The following is a 27,515-nucleotide window of genomic DNA, read 5'->3' as shown; positions in this document are numbered from 1 at the left end:
ATTTTAGACAAAGAATGTCTGCTTCTGTGCTCCCCTTTTTTTACTGAAGTGAAATTCACTAACATACAATTGACCATATTCTAGTGTGCAATTCAGTGGCATTTAGTGCGTTCTTAATGTTACGCTCTCACCACCTCTCTCTAGTTTCAAAACATTTTTATCACCGCAGAAAAAGACTCCATATCCTTTAGTAATCACTCTCCACCCTATGCCCCACCCTCTGGAAACCACTAACCTGCCTTCCGTCTATGGATTTGCCTGTTCTGGGTGTGTCATAAAAACAAATTAATACAACATGTGACCTTTTGTTTCTGGCTTCTTTCACTTAGCATAATATTTAGAGATTCATCCAGGTTGTAGCATGTATCAGAACTTCATTCCTTTTTATGGCTGAATGATATTTCATGGTATGGATATACCACAATTTGTTTATCCATTTGGGTTGTTTCCACATTTTGGCTATCATGAATAGTGCTGTTGTAAGCAGTTAGTATAAGTTTCTGTATGGGTATGTTTTCTTTTTTTATATCTAAATTTATTTTATTTATTTATTTTTTGGCTGCATTGGGTCTTTGTTGCTGCATGCGGGCTTTCTCTAGTTGCGGCGAGCGGGGGCTACTCTTTGTTGCGGTGCGCGGGCTACTCACTGCGGTGGCTTCTCTTGTTGTGGAACATGGGCTCCATGCCTGCGGGCTTCAGTAGTTGTGGCACGTGGGCTCAGTAGTTGTGGCTCGCGGGCTCTAGAGCGCAGGCTCAGTAGTTGTGGCACGGGGGCTTAGTTGCTCCGCGGCATGTGGGATCTTCCCAGACCAGGGCACGAACCCGTGTCCTCCGCATTGGCAGGTGGATTCTTAACCACTACGCCACCAGGGAAGCCCTGGGTGTGTTTTCATTTATCTTGGATATATACCTGAGAGGGGAATTGCAGGGTCATAGGGTAACTCCATTTATAACTTTTGAGTAACCACCAGATTGTTTTCCCTTTTACACTCCCACCAGCAGGGTACACATTCCACATCCTGATCAACACTTATTTTTGGTTTCTTATTACAGCCATCCTAGTGGCTGTGAAGTGGGGTCACATTGTGGTTTTGATTTGTATTTCCTAATGACCAGTGATTTTGAACATCTTTTCATGTCCTTGTTGGCCGTTTATATATATTCTTTGGAGAAATGTCTATTCAAGTCCTTTGCTCACTTTTAAATTAGGTTTTTGTCTTTTTGTTGTTGAATTGTGGGAGTTCTTTATATTTTCTGGATATGAAAACTTATCTGTGGTTTACAAATATTTTCTCCTGTTCTGTAGGTTGTCTTTTCACATTCTTGATAATGTTCTTAGCACAGCGTGCTCCCTTTTTCTGGATGTGTAGAAGAATATATTCTGTGAAAATGTCTGTGAACTTGTATAAAAGGAATCCACCCTCAGGCTTATACTATTATTTTTCTGTCTGCATTTCATTTTCTTCTCCAAAATTGTTCGCATGGATTGTTTATTCTAATCTCTCCACCTAAGAGCTCAAGCAAAGCATTTTGCTTATCTTTCAGTTAAAATAATTCAGACATAAGAAAAAAGTAGTCAATAACACAGTATTTTTAAATTATACACTACCATTGAGATATGAATGAAATGAAACATGATATTTAGAAATACAGTGTTATTTGACCATTTTAAGCTCTACCCTATGACCTAAAGTTGTTAAGGAGTTTTGTCTAATAATGACCATGGGGGAGGGGAGTGTGAATGACCCCACCAAAACCGTTTTGCAAAGGAAATAGTGTTGCTTTTTTTTTTCCTGTGCATTTATCTTAGACATTTACTAACTAACCAGAAGACAAAGCTGTTTCGTTTATTCTCATTTTTCAGAAACTTACTCAAGTTTATAGAACTCTTCATGGAGCTTACACAAAAATTTTGGAGGTTATGCACACAAAGAAAAGACTTTTAGGCACTTTCTTCAGAGTTGCCTTTTATGGCCAAGTAAGTATACTTTAGTTCATAAAGTTGTTTTCCTTTTTAAACATTCACCTTTGAATGATTACTGTAGCAGCAGTTATTGGTTCTAGGATTCTGTCTAGATAGAGCACCTGTCACAACAGCAGGAAGCCTCGTTTGTAAGTGTAAAGTTCACTTTGGTTCCCATATCTAAATCCACTAGGTCAGAGAACAACATATAAGAATTGAATGTTTCCTTCAGTTTCATTTTTTGTTAAGCTTCTTAAATGTATATCTAATATCTAGCACTGAAAGATTTGCAATAAAGATCAGGTAAGTATGCAGGCGATGAAAAAATCGAGTGTGGAAATCTTCAGGCCAATAATATGCTCACATGACTGTGAGTTTGAAAATTCTCATTTATTTCAGTTAAAATATATGCATGTGACTTTTAGTACTATTATTTAAAATCTATTTCAAATACATTATTGCTAATTATTTAGTAGATTTTCTCTAAGTGCTTTGTTTGCTCATATTATTTATAAATTGTCATATGTTTAACTTTATAATAGTCTTTTTTTGAAGAAGAGGATGGGAAGGAGTACATCTATAAAGAGCCAAAGCTCACCGGCCTCTCGGAGATTTCCCTGAGACTTGTTAAACTTTATGGTGAAAAATTTGGTACAGAGAATGTCAAAATAATTCAGGATTCAGACAAGGTAACATATTTATTGGTTCCAGGTGTGGTACGTTGCTTCTGACTTTTTCCTTTTTTAGCTAGTGGAGGAGAGGCATGGGAAATAGAGCCTTTCCAGATCGTGAAAGAAAGGACAGGGGCTTTGGAATCAGAAAGAAGGATTCAAATCTCCATTCTCTGCCACTTGCTAGCTGTGTGACCATGGGGAAGTTACTTAACCTCTCTGTGCCTCGTTCTCGTTAGTAAAATGAAGTTAATAATAGTGCCTTCCTCATGGAGTTGTTGTACGGATTAAATGAGTTAATATATGGAAAGTGATTAGCGTTCCTGGTATGTAAAAAAGCATTCACTAATAATAATAGAAGCTGGCACGCTCAGTAAAGGTTAGCTATTATTGTGAATGCTGTTGGGCATCATGATTGTCAATTTCATGCTTTATGATTAAAATCATCTTAGGACACACATTTTACTCTAAGATATCCTTAGTTCACTAGTTACATTCGCAGTGATGTAGGTTTAGGAGAGATGCCTTGGGCCTTGATCTAAAGATTATCCATCCCACTAGCCCTGCCAAGGCAAGGATGAGAAAGGTTCCAGCAAGAGAGGCTCTTTCCTAGTAGTGCATAGTTCCCTATAGACAGAATCGCGGGAAGGCACAATAGGAATGCCTGACTGTCCTTAGTTACCATGGGTATGTACAGGATGAGAGCTGACTTTTCAGGTAGGAAGGATCTATACAGTGCAGGATCTGTAGACCCCAGAAACATTTACTGCGTGACTATGATGTGCATGGTGCTACGCAAAGCACTCGATAGCTAACAGGCAGCATTGCCGGAGCGAAAAGCCCGTGGCAATAGTAAAGACACTTCATTTTCTACTATGAAAATGATCTCTTCACTTTGTAAACTTACCTATATCTCATGGAGATGATTTTATCTTACACATATGCCTTCGACATTTAAAAACAGACGTGCTGATAGGTTCAAAATTCATGAATATTTGGCAGAACCTCTCTACTTCTGATCCGTTTCACTATTTTGTGTTGTTTTATTGAATTAAGGCAACAGAAAATTTTATCTCCTTATAGCCAGAAAGTTTTAGGCTTGCTGCCATACTACTGATACTATAAATGGAAAGTTAATAGAAAGCCAGGCTTGCAGAATAACATGCGGTTTCCTACTTTCTTCTGCCTCCGAAAACCTGGCCAACAAGCACTAATGACAAAACACCATCAGGCAGCTGGACTCCTGACATGATTTTTATGCACAATATTTTAGTCATTCTTCATAGGCAACAGATATAATAAGCAGTTGCTACTTTTAAAATCCTTATTTCTTTCTTAATGTGTGAAATTGAAAATTAAAAACACTCTTTTACTTGCCAAAGAACAAAATCTGCTTAAGGGCACAAACAATGTGAAAAACAGTTGGGCAGTATTTTCGAGTATTTTAAATGTATCTTTCCTTGGACCCAATAATTTCACATTTAACATTTTATCTTGTAGATAGATATACACACATAAAGATGTATGTTTAAAGGTGTTTATTGCTGCAAAGTTTATATAACAAAAACCTGGAAACAATCTAATATCCACATGGTTAAGGAAGTGGTACTACCCCCATATAATGGATATAGTATCCTAAGCATTAAAAAACTGATGAGTATTGATATACCTATCAAGATATATTATTGAGAGAAAAAAGGTGAGGCACAGAACATTATGGATAGGATGATTACATTTGTGAAAATTGATATTCACATATACTCACTTGTTTATGCTTAGGAAATTTCTGGAATGATACATACAAAATTGTTAACCATGATTATCCCTGAGGAGAGAGACTAGAGTCTTAAGTGGGAAGAAAGACTTTTTTTTACTTTTCATATATACCCTCATGTACTGTTTGAATGTTTACCATATACATAGTTTATTTTATAAGGTCAAAATCAGTCTTGACCTCTCTTTTATTTTCCTTCTATGTCTTGTCTTAGCCAGATAATTAACCTCACCTGAGTTTCTCTGGAGAAATCTAGCTTTTTAATGGGAAAGAAAAGAAAGGATTACTAGATTTAGGCTTTTAGATTTTTATGTAATAACAAGTAGAATGGGTTTGGAGAAGTTTTAAAAGTTGCTAAGAAACTTTCCCTTGTCTATGGTCCTGTATATGTGGAGGGAAAAAAAAAAGGATGTAGGGACTGTTTCTTGGGAGGTTTTTGTTGTTTTTTTGGTTTGTTTCAATTTTTCCTAAGCTAAACACAAAAAGGCCTGACTATGATAAATTGCAAGGATATTGACAGCGCCACCAACACCCAAGGCACAAGTCAAATTTAGTTGGGAGAACACTGAAAGAAGAGGGCCCTGGGAATCAGCTGGAGTTAATGGAGACACTGCAGCATAGCTTCTTAACATGGAATTTAGACTCTTTATGAAATGGTCTGTAACTATTATAATTTTATATCTCTGAGATAGAACCATTCTCCTTTCCTGTGGTCCCCTTCCTCCATAGAATAGGCTTAGTGCGATCAAGAGTACCCACTCTTACAATGTCAAATACTGCTTGTGGATGTACGAATTGTCATCTTTTCTGTAGGGTAGTTGGGTAGTATGTATCAAAATTCCCAAAACCATGTAAATCTTTTAACTAAGCAACTTCTCATCTAAAAATTTTTCCTAAGGAATAAATCAGAAGAAAATATACACAGTTTTAAATACAAGGATGTTCATTGGAGCATTATTTATAATAGCAAAATGTTGGAAAACAACCTGAGTCTATTAATGAGGGACTGATCTAATAAATCATGTTTATCCATATCCATCCATTAAAAGTCATGTCAATGACTATAATATAGAACTGTGATAACTATCTTTTTTATTGTGGTAAAATACACATAACATTTATATGTTAACCATTTTTAAGTGTACGATTCAGTGGTGCTTCCAACGCCATGTTGGGTAGAAGTGGTGAAATGGGCATCCTTGCCTTGTTCCTCATCTTAGAGGAAAAGCTTTCAGCCTTTCACCATTGAATGTGATGTTTGCTATAGGTTTTTCACAGTGGCCCTTGATCAGATTGTAGACATTTCCTTCTATTCCTACTTTATTGAGTGTTTTTATTATGAAAGCGTGTTGAATTTTGTCAAATGCTTTTTCTGCGTCGATTGAGATGATCATGTGGTTTTTTTTCCCCCTTCATTCTGTTAATGCAGTGTATCAATATCACATTGATCAATTTTCATATGTTGAACCATCCTTGCATTCCAGGAATAAATCCCACTTGGTCATCATGTACAGTCCTTTTAATATGCTGCTAAATTCAGTTTGCTAGTATTCTTTTGAGAGCTTTTGCATCAGTGTTCATAAGGGATATTGGTCTGTAGTCTTCTTGTGCTGTCTTTGTCTGGCTTTGGTAATCAGAGTATTGCTGACCTCATAGAATAAGTTAGGGAGTGTTTCTTTCTCTTCACTGTTTTGGAAAATTTTGAGAACACTTGGTGTTAGTTCTCCTTTAAATATTTGAGAGACTTCACCAGTGAAGATACCAAGTCCAGAGCTTCTCTCTGTCAGGAGATTTTTTATTACTGATTGAGTTTCCTTACTAAAGATCTGTTCAGATTTCCCTATTTCTTCATGGTTTAGTCTTGGTAGGCTTTGTGTTTCTAGGAATTTGTTCATTTCACATTTCATCTAGGTTTTCTAATTTGTTGGCATATACTCGCTCATAGTACTCTCTTATAATCCTTCTTATTTCTGTAGGATTGGTAGTAATGTCCTCATTTTCATTTCTGATTTTAGTAATTTGAGTGTTCTCTCTTTTTTTCTGTTCTATTTCGTTAAAGGGTTGTCAATCTTGTTGATCTTTTCAAAGAGCCAACTTTTGGTTTCATCGATTTTCTGTGTTATTTTTCTATTCTCTATTTCATTTATCTGTGCTCTAGTCTTTATTATTTCCTTCCTTCTGCTAGCTTTGAGTTTAGTTGTTCTTCTCTTTCTAGTTCCTTAAGTTGTAAAATTAGGTTGTTGATTTGAGACCTTTCCTGTTTTTTAATGTGAAATGTTAGAGCTATAAATTCCCCCTCCCACCCCGTAGCACTGCTTTTGCTGTGTCCCATAAGTTTGGGTATGTTGTGATTTCATTTTCATTAATACCTAAGTATTTTCTAATTTCCCTTGTGATTTCTTCTTCGATCCATTGATTTCTTCAAAGACTATGTTGTTTAATTTCCACCAATTTGTGAAGTTTCCAATTTTACTTCTGTTACTGAGTTCTAACTTCATCCCATTGTGTTCAGAGAAGATACTTTGTATGATATCTGTCTTTATAAACCTATCGAGACTTATTTGTGGCTTAACATATAGTCTATCCTGGAAAATGTCCCACGTGCACTTGAGAAGAATGTGTATTCTGTTGTTGGGTAGAGTTTTCTATATATGTCTGTTAGGTCTAGTTAGATCATTGTGTTATTCAAGTCATCTATTTCCTTACTTACCTTCTGCTTGGGTGTTCTATCCAGTAATAAGAGTGAGCTATTAAAGTCTCCAACTATTATTGTAGAACTATTTATTATTTCTCCCTTCAGGTCTATCGATTTTTGCGTCATATATTTTGATGATCTGTTATTAGGTGTGTAGATGTTTATAATTGTTTTATCTTCTTGCCGTATTGAACCTTTTATGAATATATAACGTCCTCCTTTGTCTCTTGTAACCTTTTTAAATTTAAAGTCTATTTTTTCCAATATTAGTATCTTTACCCCTGCTCTCTTTTGATTACTATTTGGATGGGATATCTTTTTCCATTCTTTCACATTCAGCCTTTGTGTGTCTTTGGAGCTAAAGTGAGTCTCTTATAGACAGCATATAGTTGGATCATGTTTGGTTTTTTTTATTCCATTCTCCCAATCTCTGTCTTTTGTTTACAGAAGTTAACCCATTTATATTTAAATTAATTACTAATTATTAAGGAGGGACTTTACTGCTGTCATTCTGCTCTGTTTTCTATGTGTCTCATAGCTTTTTTGTCTCTCATTTCCTGCATTACTATCTTCTTTTGCGTTCAGTTGATTTTTTTGGCAGTGGTTTTTGTTTTAGTTTTTAAATCACATCCTCTCTCTCTCTCTAAATTTTATTTATTTTTGGCTGCGTTGGGTCTTCATTGCTGTACACGGGCTTTTCTCTAGTTGCGGTGTGCGGGCTTTCCTTGCAGTGGCTTCTCTTGTTGCGGAGCATGGGCTCTAGGCACACGGGCTTCAGTAGTTGCAGCACACGGGCTTAGTATTTGTGGCATGTGGGCTGTAGGGCACACAGGCTTCAGTAGTTGTGGCACGCGGGCCATAGAGTGCAGGCTCAGTAGTTGTGGTGCACATGCTTAGTTGCTCCACAGCATGTGGGATCTTCTTGGACCAGGGCTCGAACCCGTGTTCCCTGCATTGGCAGGTGGATTCTTAACCACCGCGCACCCAGGGAAGTCGTCCCTCTCCCTCACTTTTAAGGACAGTTTTGCCAGATACAGGATTCTTGGTTGATAGATTTTTTTTTCCTTTGGCACTTTGAATATCAGTCCACTGCCTTCTGGCCTCCAAAGTTTCTGATGAGAAATCTGATAATCTTATTGAGGATCCCTTGTGTGTGACAAGTCATTCATCTCTTGCTTCTTTCAAAATTCTCTTTGGCTTTTGACATTCTGATTTTAATATGTCTCAGTGTGGGTCTCTTTGAGTTACCCTTCTTGGAGTTTGTTGAGCTTCCTGTCTTTCATCAGATTTGGGAAGTTTTCACCCATTATTTCTTCAGATATTCTCTCTGTCCTTTTCTCTGTCTTTTCTCCTTCAAGGACTCCCACAATGGGTATGTCCGTCTGCTGGGTGATGTTCCACGGGTTCCTTAAGGCTCTGTCGCTCTTCTTCAGTTTTTTTTTCCTTTGTGTTACTCTGATTGATAATTTCCATTGTCCTATCTTCAAGTTTACTGACTATTACTTCTGCCTGCTGAAATTTGCCTTTGAATCCCTCTGGTGAATTTTCATTTCAGTTATTATGTTTTTCAGCTCTGAAAAAAATTTTTGGTTTCTTTTTAGATTTTCTACCTCTTTATTGATATTGACATTTTGTTCATACATCATTTTCTTGACTTTTTCCGTAACTTCCTTTAGTTCTTTTAGCATGAAGACTGTTGTTTTAAAGTCTTTTTCTAGGAGATCTGCTGCCAGGTCTTTTTCAGGGACAGTTTCTATTGGTTTATTTTTCTCGTTTGAATGGGCCATACTCTCCTGTTTCTTTGTATGCCTTGTGATTCTTTTTTTGTTGAAAACTGGACATTTGAATTTGATAACATGATCACTCTGGAAATCAGATTCTCTCTCTGTCCCAGAGTTTGCTGGGTTTTGGTTTTGTTTTTAATTGTTGTAAGCTGTCTCTGTGCCAGGGATAAGCCTGAGGTGTAAACCTGGGGACTTATCAGGTCTTTCCTTAGCCTGTGCCTTCCCCTGAGCATGTGCAGTGACTTTCTAGTTTCCTTCATATACGCAGTTGCTTTGGAACGCCCTAGTCTCCAGTGTCTGGCTCCCAAGAGGGGAAAGAGAGGAAAATGAAGGGAGGAGGGGGAGAAAAGTTACCGGTCCTTTAAATACCCTGGAAGTCACTTCAGCCAGAGGGGGAGGGCCTTGCAACAATGGGAAGAGGTGCTACAGTAATGGCCTGCAGCCTCTTTGACTGCCCCCCTGTGATCAGAAGCAGCAATCAGATCCCCAGTATTTGGAAGACAGGGTCCATCTTGTTCATCCTGACTCCCGCAAGCTGTCCAAGAACATGTGCACCGCTGCCTGCCATGGTACTTGAGGGGTGAGGTGCAGATAGCGGCCATTGTGCCAAGAGCTAAAATAGACCAAAATCAAAATTAAGGTAATTTCCTGTCCAGGTCCTCCCCTGGAAGTTGCAAGTCTTCAATAGACTCCAGAGTTCCAAAATATTTACGTCGGATAGATTCTGCCAGTGTAACTGTTGTCCCTGTAGGAAGATAGATTTCTGGTGCTCTGCCGTCTTCTCCGAATCCTCTCTATGATATATATTTTATAGAGGTGGAATTCAGATGTGCAGTTAAGCCACTTCAATATATTTTTAGGAAATCAGATTATAAAACGATGTTCAGCAGGATCTCAGGTTCGTAAATACATGTGCATAGAAAAGAGATTGGAAGGAAATATGTGAAAATGTGAATAATGGTCATTGCTGAGTGGTAGCATTACAGTTTCTATCTTCTGCCTACGTTTCTGTAATCTCCAAATAGGTTTCTGTAACTTCTTAATAATCAGAAGGAAACAATCCTTGAAAAAAGAGCGAAGACCTCTTCCAGGTGTGTATTCAACTCACAGTGTATTCAGCGACAATGGTCCTCAGTTGATTTCAGAGGAGTTCGTAGCTTACCTGTACCCCCTTTTCCTATATATTGAATAAAAAACAAAACTTTCTTACCTTACAGGTAAATGTCAAAGAGCTTGATCCCAAATATGCTCATATCCAAGTCACTTATGTGAAGCCCTACTTTGATGACAAAGAACTCACAGAAAGAAAAACTGAGTTTGAAAGAAACCATAATATCAACAGATTTGTTTTTGAGGCTCCTTATACATTATCAGGCAAAAAGCAAGGCTGTATAGAAGAACAGTGCAAACGCCGTACGATCTTGACTAGTAAGTGGGACTTGGCATAACTTCTTTGTTTGACATGGTCATTTTTTGATGCACACAAGCAGCAGCTGGTCAGCAGGAAAATGTAACTGAAATTTTAATCATTCATTGTTCTGCTGTTCAGTCACTAGCTTGCACAAACATGGCTACGTTATAAACCATTGGTTTCCCGTATGTAATTCATGATTGCTCTGAGTCATCTCATAAAGAGAATTTCTCCCTCAATCCTGAAGTAATAAGGCGCCTATCTGGTCCCTAAGGTATTTTCCAGACAAAGCATGGGGAGAATTAAGCACAATAGATTTTTTTCTTTAATTTGCCTGTTCGATTTACTATCTTAAAAACTCATTTGTTCAACCTTAACATTTAATAGCTTCAAACTCGTTTCCATATGTGAAGAAGAGGATCCCTATAAACTATGAACAGCAGATTAATTTAAAGCCAATTGATGTTGCTACTGATGAAATAAAAGATAAAACTGCAGAGCTGCAGAAGCTTTGCTCTTCTGCTGACGTGGACATGATTCAGCTCCAACTTAAATTGCAGGGCTGTGTTTCAGTGCAGGTATGTTGGTTGCTAAACATGTATTAAATGTATCTTGACGTTCCTCTTGCTTTCATAAGGGCAAAGAGCAAGCATTAATTGTAATTGTCTGTTATACTCTTACTGAGTGCAAAAACCTGTACATTTTTGATTAAGTTAATAAAGAAATTATGTTCAATTTCCATAAATTTTGTGTTATGTCAGGGAACTTTAACATAAATCCCTCTGACTATAGCCAAGCCCTATGTTTACATATCAGAAATCATTAACTAACTTATTAGAATATTACCTTTGCAGATGATTTGCTTTAGTTAATCTTTTTCAAATAAATTTATAGTAAGAATAGTAAATATGTTTCTCAGATGTGGATTTTTAACATACTGGTTTTCTTTAAAAAGAGAATTGTAAAAATTACGTTTTGGTTGTATTCTAACAGCTCTCTCATTTTTCTCCTTTTGTAATTTAGGTAAATGCAGGTCCGTTAGCATATGCAAGGGCTTTCTTAAATGACAGTCAAGCTAGCAAGTATCCACCTAAGAAAGTAAATGAGTTGAAAGACATGTTTAGGTAAGTGCTTTGTAGTTTTCAGATTATTCTTCTATTCTTTTACTCCATTTTCTTCTTAAAAGAAACCAAAATATTCACCAAATAATGTCCCTCCAAAAACGGACATTCTCTGTTCTCTTTCACAACATTTAAGTGACCTTCTAATGGTACTTTAAGTAGTAAGGAAATGTGTGATTTCTTTCTTGCTGCAGAACTTTAACAATGTCCTAGTGACCCAAGACATTAAATATGACAAGTTACTGTATTGCTTTGGAGATTGTGACGCAAACACAAGCCTACATTCATTACGTGATGTCCTCCTTTGCCCGACTGACCTTATGTTACAGCTTTTCAGGCCATTTAGGGTAGGAAGGGCTGGAGAAGCTTGCTTCTATCCATGTCCTTAGTTCCACTTGGATTCTTCCAGTCTAGGGCATGTGATGTCTTGTCTGGACTGAGCATCCCTCTAAGCTAGGGCATGTCTGAATGCTCTTGCGTTGGAAAAAAAATCTGTTTCATATAGAAAAAGAGTTTACATTCAGAATAAGAGAGACAGCTGAGTAAATAGGCTAAGGCGAAAGATGATAGCTTATCGGCTCATTTGCTTCAGACTTATAACATTTACTTTTCCTGTCTCTGTTATCAGCTGTTTCAGGTTACAGAGTAACCAGTAGTCATTCATTCAATAATTATTAATGCCTGGCATGTATGAAAAGATTCTACTAGTTGCTATGACAGGGATACAAAACAAGTGGGCAGTGAGGTACTTTGTCCCCTGAGACTTACCTTTTAATTATGGACATTAAACATAAACACATGAAATCATGGAAAAATGCTTTTATGATAACTCATCAGCTCTCTGTCCCAACTCTTACCAGCCCAGGGCAGATACTTCATGCCTATAGCACCCAGCACTGTACTGCGTGCATAGTTAGTACCAAAAAAATATTTTTTGAATGAATGACATTATCAACAGATGTAAACTAATGTTAGCACAACTTGAGCTGATAGCATATCAAGTAAATGACTGAGCAAGTAGGCTTCCTAGAGGGTATATGTTTTGAGCTGGATTTTGAAGGAGGTAAGAAAGCAGAAGAGAAAGATGGAAAAGAAAGAAAAAGATATTTCAGACTTAGGAGATGGCATTAGCAAAAGCACAGTGAAAATACAGGATTCTAATCTTCCTTGTAGGCAAGCCGTGGTTAAAGGTAATATTAAATTGTCGGTGAGACTTTCCAGGAATAAACAACAAAAACTTTATCTTTGGGGCCTTCCCTGGTGGCGCAGTGGTTGAGAGTCCGCCTGCCGATGCAGGGGACACGGGTTCGTGCCCCGGTCCGGGAGGATCCCACATGCCGCGGAGCGGCTGGGCCCGTGAGCCATGGCCGCCGAGCCTGGGCGTCCGGAGCCTGTGCTCCGCAGCGGGAGAGGCCGCAGCAGTGAGAGGCCCGCGTACCGCAAAAAAAAAACAAAAAAAAAAAACTTTATCTTTGATCTTCATCCACAGGAAGTTCATCCAAGCATGCAGCATTGCACTGGAACTAAACGAGCGGCTAATTAAAGAGGATCAGATCGAGTACCATGAAGGGCTAAAGTCAAATTTCAGAGACATGGTAAAAGAATTGTCTGACATTATTCACGAGCAGGCAAGTATTAGGGTGGTTGAAAATGAAAACGTGATCCGGGGTCCGTCAAGAGTTACTTAACAAATCTATTAGTTTGAAATGTGTTACCTTGAAATTAGTATGTTATTTTAGAATTTGCTCATATCTTCTTTAATCATTTAAATGATGTAATACAAATGAAATTGGAAGCAATTACTGACAGTTGCTTTAGCAGGTGCTTCAGATAATAAATCATTTGGTTCTTTGTGCCACAGAGCCATTAGAAGCGAGTAGCTGAGCGAGTCTGAGTTGATCTACTATGAACATGGATAAGAATCTCTCAAGAAGGGTCCTAGAGAAGTGAAATGATCGGCTCAGTAGCCAAATCCCTAAATGAATACTCCTGTCTTAGCTGTAAGAAACTAGATACAGGTGGCCCTCCCTGTCTGCAGGTTACACATTCACGGATTCAACCAACTGCAGATCGAAAATATTTGAAAAACAAAATTCCAGAAAGTTCCAAAAAGCAGAACTTGAATTTGCTGCACATAGGCAACTATTTACGTAGCATTTACCTTGTATTAGGTATTATAAACAATCTAAAGATGATTTAAGGTATTGGGGAGGGTGTGCCTAGGTTATATGCAAATACTGTGCCGTTTTATGTAAGGGGCTTGAGCATCCTCAGATTTTAATATCTGTGCAGGGGGCAGTGGTCCTGGCACTAATCCTCCAAGGTTACCAAGGGACAACTATACCATCATTTAGGTGAGATCCTGAGTGAGTTCCAAAATTCAGGAATCGTCTTAATACTCATACAGCCAGTTCTCTTTTCATAAAACCTAGCATTTTAATTTATGACTGAGTGTTAATGACAATTGCAGCTAACTTAGTAGAACACAATCTGAAAAATACAGAGGCAAAGATCTGCTCACCACTTACAGCCAAATTATGTCATGATTAAGTAGTTATGACTTTCATATCCCTACTTACCTAAAACCAGAGTACTCCTGAATTGTCCTGGTAAATGTCATTCCTACATTGGGGTCCTGAAATCTGTGTTTACAACCACTCTAGACGTGGACTGTCACTCAAGTATTTTAATATCTTCAACACAGTTGTAAAAGTCACAGCATGATGGTCTGGTCCCTCAGTGCGTGAGCCTGTTAAGCTTATCATAAAGTCTCCTTAATTTCCTTACTAAGGAAAACAGCCAATAAGATAAATGTTTGCTTCAGAAACTCTTCAAACTCTCAATTTTTTTAAGAAACTAAGGCTCCTTAAAAGAAACAAGGATAACTACAACCCTTTAGAGAACCCGTTCTTAACACTGGTCCCAGAAAGGAGAACCTCATCTGTCCTGGTATCTGCATTTCATTGATTGCTTGGCACTCCCCTGTGTGAGACCATCACTCAAAGGGTGTACTTACAAATGGACTTACAAATAGTGGTTAGTTCCCAAAGAACTGCAGTGTAATGATGGGTGAAAGAAGAGATGTTTCGAGGAAAACAAAAGCTAGTTGACTCCAGGCTCTACCTCTCTGAATTTAGCATGTATGCTTTCTCTTAGAAAGGACTAGGGGAAATTTAGTTACCATTAGCCCAAGGTTGCACTGAGTGACCAGGAGTCTAATTTTCTAACCATGGTCATCTTCTCAGTATGGAGAAGCCAGTCAGCCAGACGTTCATCGTCCCATCTGTTCAATGAGACGAGTCACCCCAGTCTCCTACTCTCCCGTTCTCATGGCTGGGAATTTTGTTGGCCTGAGGAGTCTGGAATCAGTGATCTGTTTCTTCTTTTCGCCATCTTTACTTCCGTTAGCCCACTTAGGAGTGAGTGCAAACTGTTCCAAGGCATACCTTTGCTGCTCAGTTTTCAGAGGCCCATTTTGGCCTCCTTCCCAAAGCAGCCAGGTGATCAGGGCTAGGAAGGTAGGGAATCATTCCACTTCCTTTACTGTCTGTATCTCAAGCTCAGCCCCTGAGTACAGTGGGTACTTCACCATCACTGTTCTGGGGTATACTTGAATCAAATAAGACCACATAATTTATTCCTAGAATCTGTCCAGTTTATGGGGTTTTGTTCTCCATAGTCCATAGGAAAAAAACAGCAAAAACTCCTCCTTCACAAAAGATATAAAACAATTACATCATTTTAAGCCAATGTGTATTATATTACAGTTATGTAATTTGCATGCAACCGTATGACCTAGCATTGAGCTCTAATTTATTCAACTTGAAAGCAAATCGTTCAATTCACTGCTATTACTGTGATCAAGATATTTAGAGTAGTAGTTTTATAAAGTTATTTTTTCCTGTGTTTAAAAAGAAAAAGTTCAACTGAGTAAATTTTAAAGATCTTGGCTTTATTCGGTGATTCATGAGTCGGGCAGCATCCCATCTAGCAGACAGAAAGGAGCTCCGAAGAGTTTTACAAAATGGAAGACTTTTACAGGTAGAACGAGGCAGGACAAGTTACTCTAGAAAAGAGCTGATTCTTTCAGGCAAGGTCATCTTCCTACGGGGCACAGCAAGGGTCTGTCAGGTGGAGTACCTCACCAGTGCCAACCAGGTAATTCCAGACTGAAAGTAATGCACATACTTTCTTGACTGCTTAAGATTACCTGCCTAGAAAAGGCTGAAACTGCAATTAGGTTAGGTATTAAGTCTCAGGTGACGTGGGCTTAGCGCAAGTGACTCCATTTTGGGCCTCTCATCTCTTTTTTAACACCGTCAAGTGTGGATTTTACAAACCTGCTGTCTTATTTCCCACCTGTCTCTCTCATTTAATTTCCATGAACCATGGCTATTTTGTTTAGTTCTAGGGACCAGTATTTTAGACCTTTGATATTATATATTAATAGCTAACCAAGAAAAATCTTAGTTTCTGTTGGTTTATATTTATGCACGCTGTACTGTCATAACGCCTCATATTCAGGTGTGCCTTACTTTGGGCAAATGTTGACTTTATAGTGAATTTTTGTAAGTCAATATTTCCTATTAGATTCTCATATAAAAGAGAGCCTTTTTTTAGTCATACACTTTGAGACATATTATTTCCCAAAGGAGAACATAATAATACAAAATAAGATAAAATATAGCTGTGCATTGCAAATTATCTATGAGCTCCATAAATGATTACTTGACAAAAAGATACGGCCTGGATATCCTTGGCCCTCTTCAATGTAATCTGTTACACTATACTAAAATATAAAGTCCTTTTAAAAACTTCTTCAAGCTTTTGACTTTTTAAAAGGGATGTATATCACCTTAAAACTATTAATTGCAGGTCTTAATTAGATAGAGTTGGTGGTGGCCATTGTAGTTCTGTTTGGTCTGTTTGTTCATGATGAATGCTCTATTTTCTCGTCACATCTGACAGTTGTGGATAATCAATCATCTCTTAAACCTCTCCTGTGCTTTCAGATTAGTGTCATGAGTTACGATTTTTATAAGTGGAAATTTCTCTATTACGGACTTTATATAAGACATGATTTGTAGCAACACAAATGATACGACGCGTTGCTGCCACTGTAAACTAATTTGCAGGCTTAATACTGAAGTTTCAGAGCTAACTTGAGAACCCAGTATTGAAAGCTTGAGACCTAAATTGGGACAGTATAGTAAAGAGGTTGGATGTGATGTGTACGCTATTCTTTTCTTCTATCTAATCCACGCATGAGATCTCTGTTGCTTTTGAGCACACAAAATAGTTAATTTGGGGGGCTTCCGTGGCGGTCCAGGGGTTAAGACTTCACCTTCCAACGCAGGGGGTGCGGGTTTGATCCCTGGTCGGGGAGCTAAGATCCCACATGCCTCGCGGCCAAGAAAACAAAACATAAAACAGAAGCAACACTGTAACAAATTCAATGAAGACTTTAAAAATGGTCCATATCAAAAAAAAATCTTTTAAAAAAGTGGATAATTTTTAAAACATCTGTACTAATATGTATGTTTATATGTGTATGGGATATAAAATTTATACTTATGAAGTTTATTTCCAAGAAAAGTCTTCTGTATTAATTAGCTTATATAATTATAGTATGTATTTAGAAATGTTCACTTATTTTCTCTTCACTTAATATTATTTCCCAAGTCTCCAGGGAAGGAGCATGGGTATCTGCATGTTTGAAAAGTCCCACAGTGATCCTGAGAACCACTCTTAGAAGATGATCTATAAACTTGTATCCAAGAGTCCACTGTTTAGGGCTCTTGTTATGACCATCGGTTAAAAAAATTGTTTTAAAGATTGTATTACCTCTCGCTTTCTGTTGAATTTTGCATTTTACAGCCTTCTGTGTTTCTTAATGAGTAACCAGATCTTTTCTGCTTTTTTTGATATGCTGCCTTTGTAATACAGCTTTGAAGACTTGAGTCGGTAATGTTTTTCTTTGCCCTTTCTGCTTTATGTCATTTTAAATAGCTAAGTGTCAGTGATAAATTGAAACATGGCTGCAGTTTCATATACACATACTTCTTGGGCAGCGGCTACTTTACCTCATGATAAACATGCAGATTTCTTTCGTTTCAGATCTTACAAGAAGACACAATGCATTCTCCCTGGATGAGCAACACATTACATGTATTTTGTGCGATTAGTGGCACGTCGAGTGACAGAGGTTATGGTTCCCCAAGATACGCTGCTGAGATATGAGGACATGCAGATGTAAAGTGATAACAAGAACGAACCTTCTCAGGAATATTTTGAGCTGTGCAAATGTTAAAATTTAAAGATTTGATATACATGGAGTGTTTTCTTCCTGACACCAAAATTTTCATGCTTTCAAACAGGGTGCTTACATATTTGTAAATATTTAAGCAACTTGAAAGTGCCTGGAAAATTGCACCACTGTGCTTGGTTTGTACTTTTTTAGGTAAATCTATATACTGAGAAGTAGAGCTCAAAAACGTTAATTCGATTTGCTCAACTGTTGCTTAAAATAATAATGGTACTGTGTAAAATTGTATAATGGAACACAATAAAAGGTAAAACTTATTTGTAATTAGAAGTGAAGGAAATAATACTTTGAACTTAGCATTTTTCTTGGCAGGAAGCTAAGTTTATTATCATACTAATCCTTGGAGGAAAAAAATTGATAAAATTTCCATAAAACATGGATACTTCCAATTGGGGAGATGATTTGAAATCTTGCCTACCAGTGGTCAAGACTGGGCTAAGGGAAGCAAAAGCATTATTTAAAAAGGAAAATTTCACACAGAAAGGATATATATAGAAATACCAGGGTTACCGATCCTTCAAGTTTTGATCCAGTGATGCTAGGTACTCCAGTTGGTCTCTCTGACATACAAGACAAGGGATTCCTTTGTGGCATAGGTTTGCCTAGCAAGCAACGTTCGTTGCCAGAGCTTCATCAGCTGAGGCTATCTATAGAGCTAAACAAAACATCTCTGAGATTTGCAGTCAGTGCAACTCCAAAGCTTTAGCAGCAGATTCTGAGGGTAGGGATTTTGTAATGATCATTTACAATGATCATCAGTTTACAAGTTTAACAAGCATTTCGATAGAACTTGATGGTTGCAGCGTTTCTTGGGTGGGTATACGTAAGCACCACAGATTTAGCAACTGCTAGCTAGGGATTACATCTCTAACTGTGAAGGAGCCTCAGACTACCTAAATAATTCAGGAGAAACCAAGATGCGAAGAACTTTTTTAGCTTGAATTATCCATATAATTTTGGCTGCCTTTCATGTAAACTTTAAGTCCTAGACTTATTTTTCTTATGTAGTTTAGCTTATTTTACAGACCAAAAAGAAAAGGGAAAACAGACACTGAAACATATAAATGGGTCGCATGGAGCCTTGGCTTTTTAAATGCTTTGTGATCGAGTAAACCTTAGAGATTATGCACCTGGCTTGGCCATTTTTCTTTACATGTCATTTTTAAGCTTTCAGGGGAGCATGAAATTATTTATGAAATGTTAATTTTGTATTTAATAGGGGATTCAGAAATTTCAGAGGCAGTTTGTAATTCCTTAATATCTTGGGGTAACTGGAGAGTTAGTTTCACCTTTAAAGTGATTATATTTGGCATGTATATGTAAAGAACCGTCACCTAGAGAGAGTGCTGCCTTCTGAGAATGAGGCATCTTGGGGAAACTTCAGTGCTCTTTTGTCAATAACTAGTCCCTATCATGTCCCCCAGCAAAGTATTGTGCCCTGTGGATAATTTTTTAAAGTATAACAAATGACCCCTGCCCTCAAGGAACTTGCAATCTAGTTGAGGAGGCAAGATAGACACAAAATTAAATAAAACAAGAATTAACAATATAAGACAAGAAAAGTTGTATATGAACATTGACAAATGAAGGACATTGCCCATAGCTCATGTCACATTCAAGGAATGAGAGGCCACTGTGAGTTGTAATGTTCAGGGATGGTTTCATGGGCAAAGTAAGCCTTGAACAGGCTTTCAAAGGTGAGAGGGTGTTCTAGGCAGGAGGAACATCATAAGCAAAGGTGCAAAAAGAATTTGCAGAAGTTCAGGGGATGATGAGACCAGTTTTGTTCAGGGGAGTAGTGGAAAGAAAGTTCAGACCTAGATTTTGGAAGGCCTTGAATACCGGGCTAATAGTATTTGGACTTTAGTCAGTAAATATGAGGGAGCCAGTCCAGGTTTTTGAACAGAGAGACTACTTGATTAAATGTTATTTTTAGTTATGAGTCCATAAACCCATAGATGTGAACAAGAATGGAGAAGAAAGGACAAGTACAAGAGGTACTCTGTGGAAAGACTGGACATGACTTATTGATGGCTAAGGAGAAAAGAGGAAAAGTTAAAGAGAATTTTGTGTTCTGTGGCCGGTGAGTTCTCCGGGTCATAGCACAATTTCACTAGATTTTTTTTCACCAACTTTCAGACTGAGGTCAGAAAGCTATATACAGAGAACAAGGTGGGCTAGACTAGAGAAAGCCAGCAAAATGTGTTTTGAAACACTGCATATATTAGGTGTTACTGTTTATATAGTTTAATGATTTCATGAAGTGATTTGGCCTCTACAGATTAACTCACATCAAAGAGTACGTTTCTGCTCTACTGATTATTTTTGCAGTTAAGCTTGAGTCCAATTTCCCCTGGAAGCTCTTGTTTTGATAGTCTTTGACCATATTGTAAAATGTGAATAAAGTCACCATTAGTAGTGTTAGTTTATCACTACAGTGATAACCCGTAGAGAAAGTAAGCAATTCCATGTAGGTTTTCCAAGTAACCAGTGCACCAATGGCATCCTGTCTCTAGATGGGATTGTTATTGTTACCATGTGATTTGACTGCTTATAATAAATACTGTCAACGTCTTTTTAGAAATGAAACGAAGAGCAGCAGTGGTAGCAACAGCCTTGGAACCTTGACCAACGTATCATAGAACTAGAGATGACTCACTGGTTAATTAACAAACTAAATAGGTCAGCATAATAAAAACCCAAGCCTTTGATTATAAATACTGGTTTATCTGAAATGCAGAACCTGAGCAATGTATTGGAATAATAGGAAATTTCCAGACTCTTGAAAATATTAATAATCAGACACATATCTCAGGCTTGTGATCCACAAAATGGTGGGCTACCTTCAGTCTTGTTCTAACAGTATATACTACTTCAGCTATCAAAACACAGGGGGGAAAAAAAACCACAGGGGAAAGGAGTAGAGTAAAAGGGGTGGGGAGTGTGGGTTTGTGTAGCAAGGCTATTCCCCTGTCCTGGGATTTGGCCTGTAAGAGTGCTTTGTTCATCTGGTTCCGGTTACAATAATGCTTTTTTATCCTAGTCCCAAACCACGTAATGGTTACTTGAAGAAAAGTGTATATGTATGTTTATCCAACTCCTGATTGAACTTGTGACTAAATCCTTCAAAGATTTTGCCTCTGTGTATGGCATCTTAAAACTTTTTCCAACATGCTTTTTTCTCTTCTGTTTTCCTCTTTATTGAGCTGTGGTTCACACACCGTACAATTCACCCATTTGAAATGCACAATTCAAGGGTTTTTAATATATTCAGAGTTGTGCAACCATCACCACAATTAATTTTAGAAATTTTCATCACTCCACAAAGAAACCGCATACACATTAGCAGTCACTCCCCATTGCCCACCAACCAGCCCCCAGCCCCTGACAATCAGTAATCAACTTTCTGTATCTATAGATCTGTATTCTGGACATTTCATATAAATAGAATCACACAATATGTGGCCTTCTGTGGAACTGGCTTCTTTCATTTAGCATAATATTCTCAAGGCTCATCCATGTTGTAGCATGTATCAGAATTTCACTCCTTTTTAATGGCTGAATAATATTCCTTTTGTATGGATACACCACATTTAATCTGTTCATCAGTTGATGGACATTTGGGTTATTTTCGCTTTGGGGCTATTATTGATAATGTTGCTATGAACACTCACGTACAAGTTTTTGTGTGGATATGTTTTCATTTGTCTTGGGCATATACCTAGGAGTTGAATTACTGGGTCATATGGTAACTCTACGTTTAGCCTTTTGAAGGACTGCCAGACTGTTTCCCGCAGCAGCTGCACCACTTTACAGTGCCGGCAGCAGTAAATAAGGATTCCAATTTCTCAGTATTCTCAGCAACACTTGTTATTATCTGCCTCTTTGATTATCACCTTCCTGGTGGGTGTGAAGTGGTATCTCATTGGGGTTTTTGTTTGCATTTCCCAAATGGCTAATGAAGTTGATCATTCTTTCATGTGTTTGTTGACTGTTTTTATGTTCTTTGGAGATAAATCTATTCAGATTCTTTACCCATTTTTAAACATTGGTTTGTCTCTTTATTGTTGAGTTGCAAGAGTTCTTTATATGTTCTAGATGCAAGTTCCTTATCAGATATATGATTTCCATATATTTCTGTGGGTTGCCTTTTCACTCTTGTAATGGTGTCCTTTGAAACAAAAGTTTTTAATTTTGATGAAGTCCAATTTATCTATGTTTTCTTTTGTCGCTCGTGCTTTGATATTGTACCTAAGAAGACATTGCCTAATCCAAGGTCGTGGAGATTTATACCTACATTTTCTTCAAGTTTGGGAGTTTTAACTCTTACTTTTAGGTCTTTGATCCATTTCAAGCTGGGTTTTGTATATGGTGTGAGATAGGGGTTCAAATTCATTCTTTTGCATGTGGCTATCCAATTGTCTTCGTACCATTTGTTGAAAAGACTATTCTCCCCCCATTGAATTGTCTTGGCACCCTTTTCAAAAATCTATTGACCATAAATGTACAGGTTCATTCTGGGCTCTCAGTTCTTTTCCACTGATCTATATGTCTGTCCCTATGCCAGTACTGCATTGTCTTGATTACTGTAGCTTTGTAGTAAGTTTTTAAATTGGGAAGTGCAGGTCCTCCAACTTCATTCTTTTTCAAGACTGTTTTGGGTATTCTGGGTCCCTTGCATTTCCATATGAATTGTAGACTCAGATTGTCCATTTTTGCAAAAAAAAAAAAAAAGTAGCTGGGATTTTGGTAGAATTTGCTGTGAATCTGTAACTTAATTTGGGGAATATTGCCACCTTAACAATATTAAGTGTCCCAATGCATGAACGTAGGATGTTTTTCTGTTTGCTTTGGTTGTCTTTAATTTCTTTCAAAAGTATTTTGTGGTTTTCAGTTTAGAAGTCTTACACCTCTTTTGTTAAAGTTATTCCTTAGTATTTTATTCTTTTTAATGCTATTGTAAAGGGAGTTTTTTTTTTATTTCATTTTCCGATTGTTCATTGCTAGTTTATAGAAATACAACTGACTTTCGTATATTGACCTTGTATCCCGAAACCTTGCTGAATGCATTTATTAGCTTTAATAGTTTTTTTATGGGTTCTTTAGTGTTTTCTATATAAGATCATGTCATCTGAAAATACAGATAGTTTTACTTCTTCCTTTCCAATCTTGATTCTTTTTATTTCATGTTCTTACTTGGCACTTGGCTAGAACTTCCAGTAGAATGTTAAATAGCAGTGGTGAGAGCAAGACGTCCTTGTCTTATTACTGATCTTTGGGAGAAAGCTTTCAGTCTTTCACCTTTAAGTATGGTATTAGCTGTGGGTTTTTCATAGATGCTTTTTATCAGGTTGAGGAAGTTCCCTCCAACATGACTTGCATCTGTTTTCCAATTCAGTTTCCCCTGGTAATCATATGATCCGTGTATGACATATAGGGAAATAGATGAGAAATGGTTAAGAAATGTACTCAAGATACACATCAAATTAGAGATGAAACCAAGGCATCCTAACTCACAGTCCACAGTGTTTTCAACTATTATATACTATTTCCTATAGTCTCCTGCTGCAACTTCCTGCAGCTTTCTACAGAGACCAAAAAAGTTTCCTCTCTTCCTTTTTACTAAGAAGGTAAGCTCCGTAAAGGTAGAGTCTGTGTCTAATTTTTCACCTCTGTTTCCCTGAAATCTAACAGTACCTGCCACAGAATAAGTACTTGAGCAGTCTCTAGGAAATAAAACCAGTTTAGATAAGCAGATACTTCCAGGGCTTTTATTATGATCAAGGCAATATCCCAGCCCTCAGAGACAGTGCGGTTGAGAAGGTGAGACATAGTCACATAAGGTATGAAGAGGTCTGATAATAGCAAATCAGTGGTAATGGCAAGTGCTTGAATAGGCAGAGCTTTTCTAGATGTAGAACAAAAAAGGCTTCGTGGAGGAGCACAGCCTTGAAGGATGGGTAGGAACTAGCGTGTGTGCATTAAGGAAGCACCTTAGGCAGGGTTTTTAACAAGAAGTTGAAAAATTAACTTCATTTTAATTATTATGTGAACTCTGACCATTAAAACCAATCAGTATCACAAGGGACATACAAAGGAAAAATAATAGAGTGCATGTAAAATCAAGTAACATTCTCTATCTTGTTTTTCTGACTCCCTTATCCTTTTGTCTTAGATTCAAACTGAGTAAATCAGTCTTTTCTTTTTGTCTAGAAAATGTATGCTCTAGTTGCTTCATTCCCATGTTAGAAAACTTTTTCAGCCTACCTCAGTCAAGTTCTGACCAACAAGTCTGTTCTTTGTGCATTGTAGCATTTTGTAATAATCACTGCTTCAGTAGATCTCCTAGTTGAGAGTCTTAAAAAGCTCTGGACCCCTCATTCTGCATGCCGAGTGTGTGCCTCTGATAGGAAACCAATGGAAGCTATCACGTGAGCAGTTCAGGGCTGCAATCCGTGAATTGTAGACCATTCGCCACAATTTTTTTTTTTTTTTTTTTTTTTTTTTTTTTTTTTTTTTGCGGTACACGGGCCTCTCACTGTTGCGGCCTCTCCCGCTGCAGAGCACAGGCTGCGGACACGCAGGCCCAGCGTCCATGGCTCACGGGCCCAGCCGCCCCGCGGCGTGTGGGATCCTCCCAGACCGGGGCACGAACCCGCGTCCCCTACATCGGCAGGTGGACTCCCAACCACTGCGCCACCAGGGAAGCCCTCGCCACAATTTTTTGATCTCCCATTGTGAACCAGGTATATGAATGATCAAGGCAGTATTCGGTGGGCAGGTATACAGATGAGAGATTATAATTATAATCTAGTAGTTATTCCAAGGGTAGTCTTTTTCTGTCAGTAACTGGACTGGGTCTTCTGAATTCTGTATCCCTGAATAGGAACATCTTATGTCTCTTTGAGGGATATAAATAATAGTGCCTGGAACTGATGTACTTGAACATTTAATATTAAGAAGCAAAAGCAGACCTAAAATTGATGTGGAGTTCTGTTCGATGCAAAGACGATCAGGTCCTGTAGTGCTCACGCAGTGAATTATTTCAGAATTCTTCTTTGTCAGGATTTGAGATGCTTCCAGAACCACTGTAAATCGTGATGATAGTACTATGCCCTCCCTCCACATCCCAAACTAAATCTAGACACACAAACAGACAAAATGAAAGCGGTCGAGTGAGGGAAAAGGGCCGAGTTGACAAAGTTATCCCTATCAGAACAACTACGGTGAAAATGAAAGACTTCTGGAAGGAAACTTGGCTGCACTTCGTTCCACTGCAACTCCAAGTAGGTACAAGGTCAGCTGAAGACGATTCAGGTCCCATGTAAGAGAATTTATGTTCAGGGAAGTAATTTGGGGGTATTTACGCAGAAAATAAGGTAACCCCACCACCACTACCACCACTTCCTCCTCCTGTGTTACGGAAACAGAACTTAAAGTTCTAGCCGTGGAAGGAGAATCTTCAGGAGGGAAAGTTCCAACTCTGTCCCCGTTGGTTTAACCATCTTGTGATGATTCTTTCTCTTGGAACTGCCACCAGTGTGATGGCCCCCAGGGGTGTTTCATGATAACCCTGTGCTTCTAGATGAGCCTTTGGCAGGGGATGGACTAGTTAGGGGTCCTCCTAGCCTACCCGGGGGCTTTGTCTGCCCTCCAATGATTACTCTCATTTTGAGAGTTTCGGCATTCCTTCTATATAGCATATGGTGGTTAAGTGCACAGACTCTGAAAACCAACTGTCATTTACCAAGCTGTGGGACCTTGGGCATGTTACTTGATCCCTCTATGCCTTCATTTTCTCATCTGTAAAATGGACGTATTTATTTTACCTACCTCCTAAGATTATTGTGAAAATTCAATGAAGTAAGGTATGTAAAGCCCAGACAGTGATACCTGGCACATCTGTTTGATTGTTACATCTATATGTGTGTTAGCTAAGAAATGTAATCTTTCCCCCAGAGCGTAGCAGAATTTTGCCAGCCACCACACCCTGTATGTCTCTGGACCCATCTCTCCATTCCAGGTGGAAGTGGGGTAGGGACAATGGGTGGGTCAAGGTCAGGCCATTTTTACCACTTGATATTCCACAGATCACCCCTGGCCTCACTAGATCTCACCGTGTGCTGGAGAGCTGTGCCCCGTGCAAGGACGTTATTTCCTGTGTGGTATGGGCGCCGACAAACATGCACAGATGCTGGCCGTTAGCAGCAAACACTGCCATACTGGTGTATCCTGGATGAATATCAGCCCTGCCCCTGTGTCTATCTTCCTGAACAGAAGCCGGTTATTTATCTTTATAGCTTCCACACACATCTGAGCATTGACAAGCTGTCCCTTAGGCCCCTGAACTCTAGGACCTCTCGGCTTACCTCCTCTGGCTTCCTTCCGCTCTCAGAATTACACAGAAGTGGTTTTGGATTTGCGATTGAACTGGTGGGATTTACTCCCTCAGTATTCCCTCTGTAGAGAGTCTCTAAATACACAGCCTCCTTCAGCTGAGTTTAATTTGTTTCTCATTTGGATTTCTGCTGTCAATGTTCACAGATAACCAGCTCTCATGAAAAAGATCAGAAAAGTTTTCAGTTTCCCTTTCCCATTTCCTACCCATTTCTTTGTAGCTATAGAAATCCTTTAGGGGCAAATTCGCCCAACCAATCTTGTTTAAAGACATTTCATCCTCACTTTAGGTGATGGGGCTTGGAGTTGAGGCCTGCTTTCCCCGTGCATTGCAGTGAAGCGCCGGCCCCTCCCTCCCAAGCCCCTCCTAGACCCTGTCCTCTTCCTCCTTCATCCAAGAGCTTGCCACACTCCTATGCTGTGCGCTCTCCTCACACTAGCTTCTCAGCGATCACTGTCTGAATGAATCAGCTTCCACAACTGTGACCCATAACTGCAGCTCATCTCACCTAAGGGCATTTCAGCAAGTTTCTGCAGCCACTGCAGCTTGGAGAAACTGACATTTAGTCAAGATCGGACAAGCCTGCATTAAGGAAATGTCTTGAGGTGGAACTGGCTATATTTTCCCTCTCTCCACCCCAAATCTGAAATTTTCCTCATGGATGGATACCTCTCTACTATCATTCTCCCTCCCTGCCAGGTATTCCCCAGCAAGGATTTCTTCCTTCAGATGGCCATGAGCAAATCAGTCCCTGCCCCTACTCTGCTTCCTCCCCCTGCTCTGATGTTGGGGCATCCGTAGGAAGTCAGCTACCCGCACCATCCCACCCCATCTACCAGGATGTGGCAGAGTGTGGGTGGTTATCTTGCACTTCCCGTTTCTAGGAGGCCAACCGGCCAAGACTGAATTGCCTAGACCCTAAACGTCACCACCAGCACCCTGCTGGCTGGCCTCACGTGCTCACTTCTTTGGTTATTCCTTCGCTCTCTGGTCCCTTAGATCTCAGAATGGTGGTTCTTAATTGGGAGTGATGCCCCCTGCCGCCCCCGCCAAAGACATACGTTTTGGAAGGTGGGGTAGATACTGGAATCTAGCGCGTAGAGACCAGGAATGCTGCCGTGCACAGGCAGCCCCCCCTACAACAAAACTACCTGGCCCCTAATGTCAGGAGGGCACAAGTTGCACTGCTGCCTACCTCACTGGACTCCTTGAAGGCTACTCCACCAGCTGGTTTGTCCTCAAGGACCCTTCTGCTGGCCATCCTACCAATAGTCCACTGGGAGATCTCTCCTCCCGACTAATGACGTTTTTTTACCCTCAGCTGCAACTATCTGCCTGCTTGCGCGCCTGCATACACGAGCAGGAGGGGTCCG

General features: G+C 38.9%; 1 protein-coding gene across 2 annotated transcripts in view; it reads left to right on the top strand.

Moving 5' to 3' along the window:
- The window catches only part of DOCK11 (dedicator of cytokinesis 11), a 189,857-nt gene extending 171,105 nt beyond the window's left edge, over positions 1–18,752 (top strand). For both annotated transcript variants that reach the window (XM_060002424.1, XM_060002425.1), the window contains 7 exons: positions 1,865–1,978; positions 2,506–2,652; positions 10,105–10,315; positions 10,686–10,876; positions 11,322–11,422; positions 12,909–13,047; positions 17,537–18,752. In XM_060002424.1, the coding sequence (XP_059858407.1) occupies positions 1,865–1,978; positions 2,506–2,652; positions 10,105–10,315; positions 10,686–10,876; positions 11,322–11,422; positions 12,909–13,047; positions 17,537–17,659 (1,026 nt within the window). In that variant the 3' untranslated portion in view covers positions 17,660–18,752. The remainder of the gene's footprint in view (positions 1–1,864; positions 1,979–2,505; positions 2,653–10,104; positions 10,316–10,685; positions 10,877–11,321; positions 11,423–12,908; positions 13,048–17,536) is intronic.
- Positions 18,753–27,515: the final 8,763 nt, after the last annotated feature.

The sequence above is a fragment of the Delphinus delphis genome, chromosome X, assembly GCF_949987515.2.
Source record: "Delphinus delphis chromosome X, mDelDel1.2, whole genome shotgun sequence".
Taxonomy (NCBI): domain Eukaryota; kingdom Metazoa; phylum Chordata; class Mammalia; order Artiodactyla; family Delphinidae; genus Delphinus; species Delphinus delphis.
Note: the sequence above shows the minus strand (reverse complement) of the source record. Positions and strands in the feature narration are given on the sequence as shown.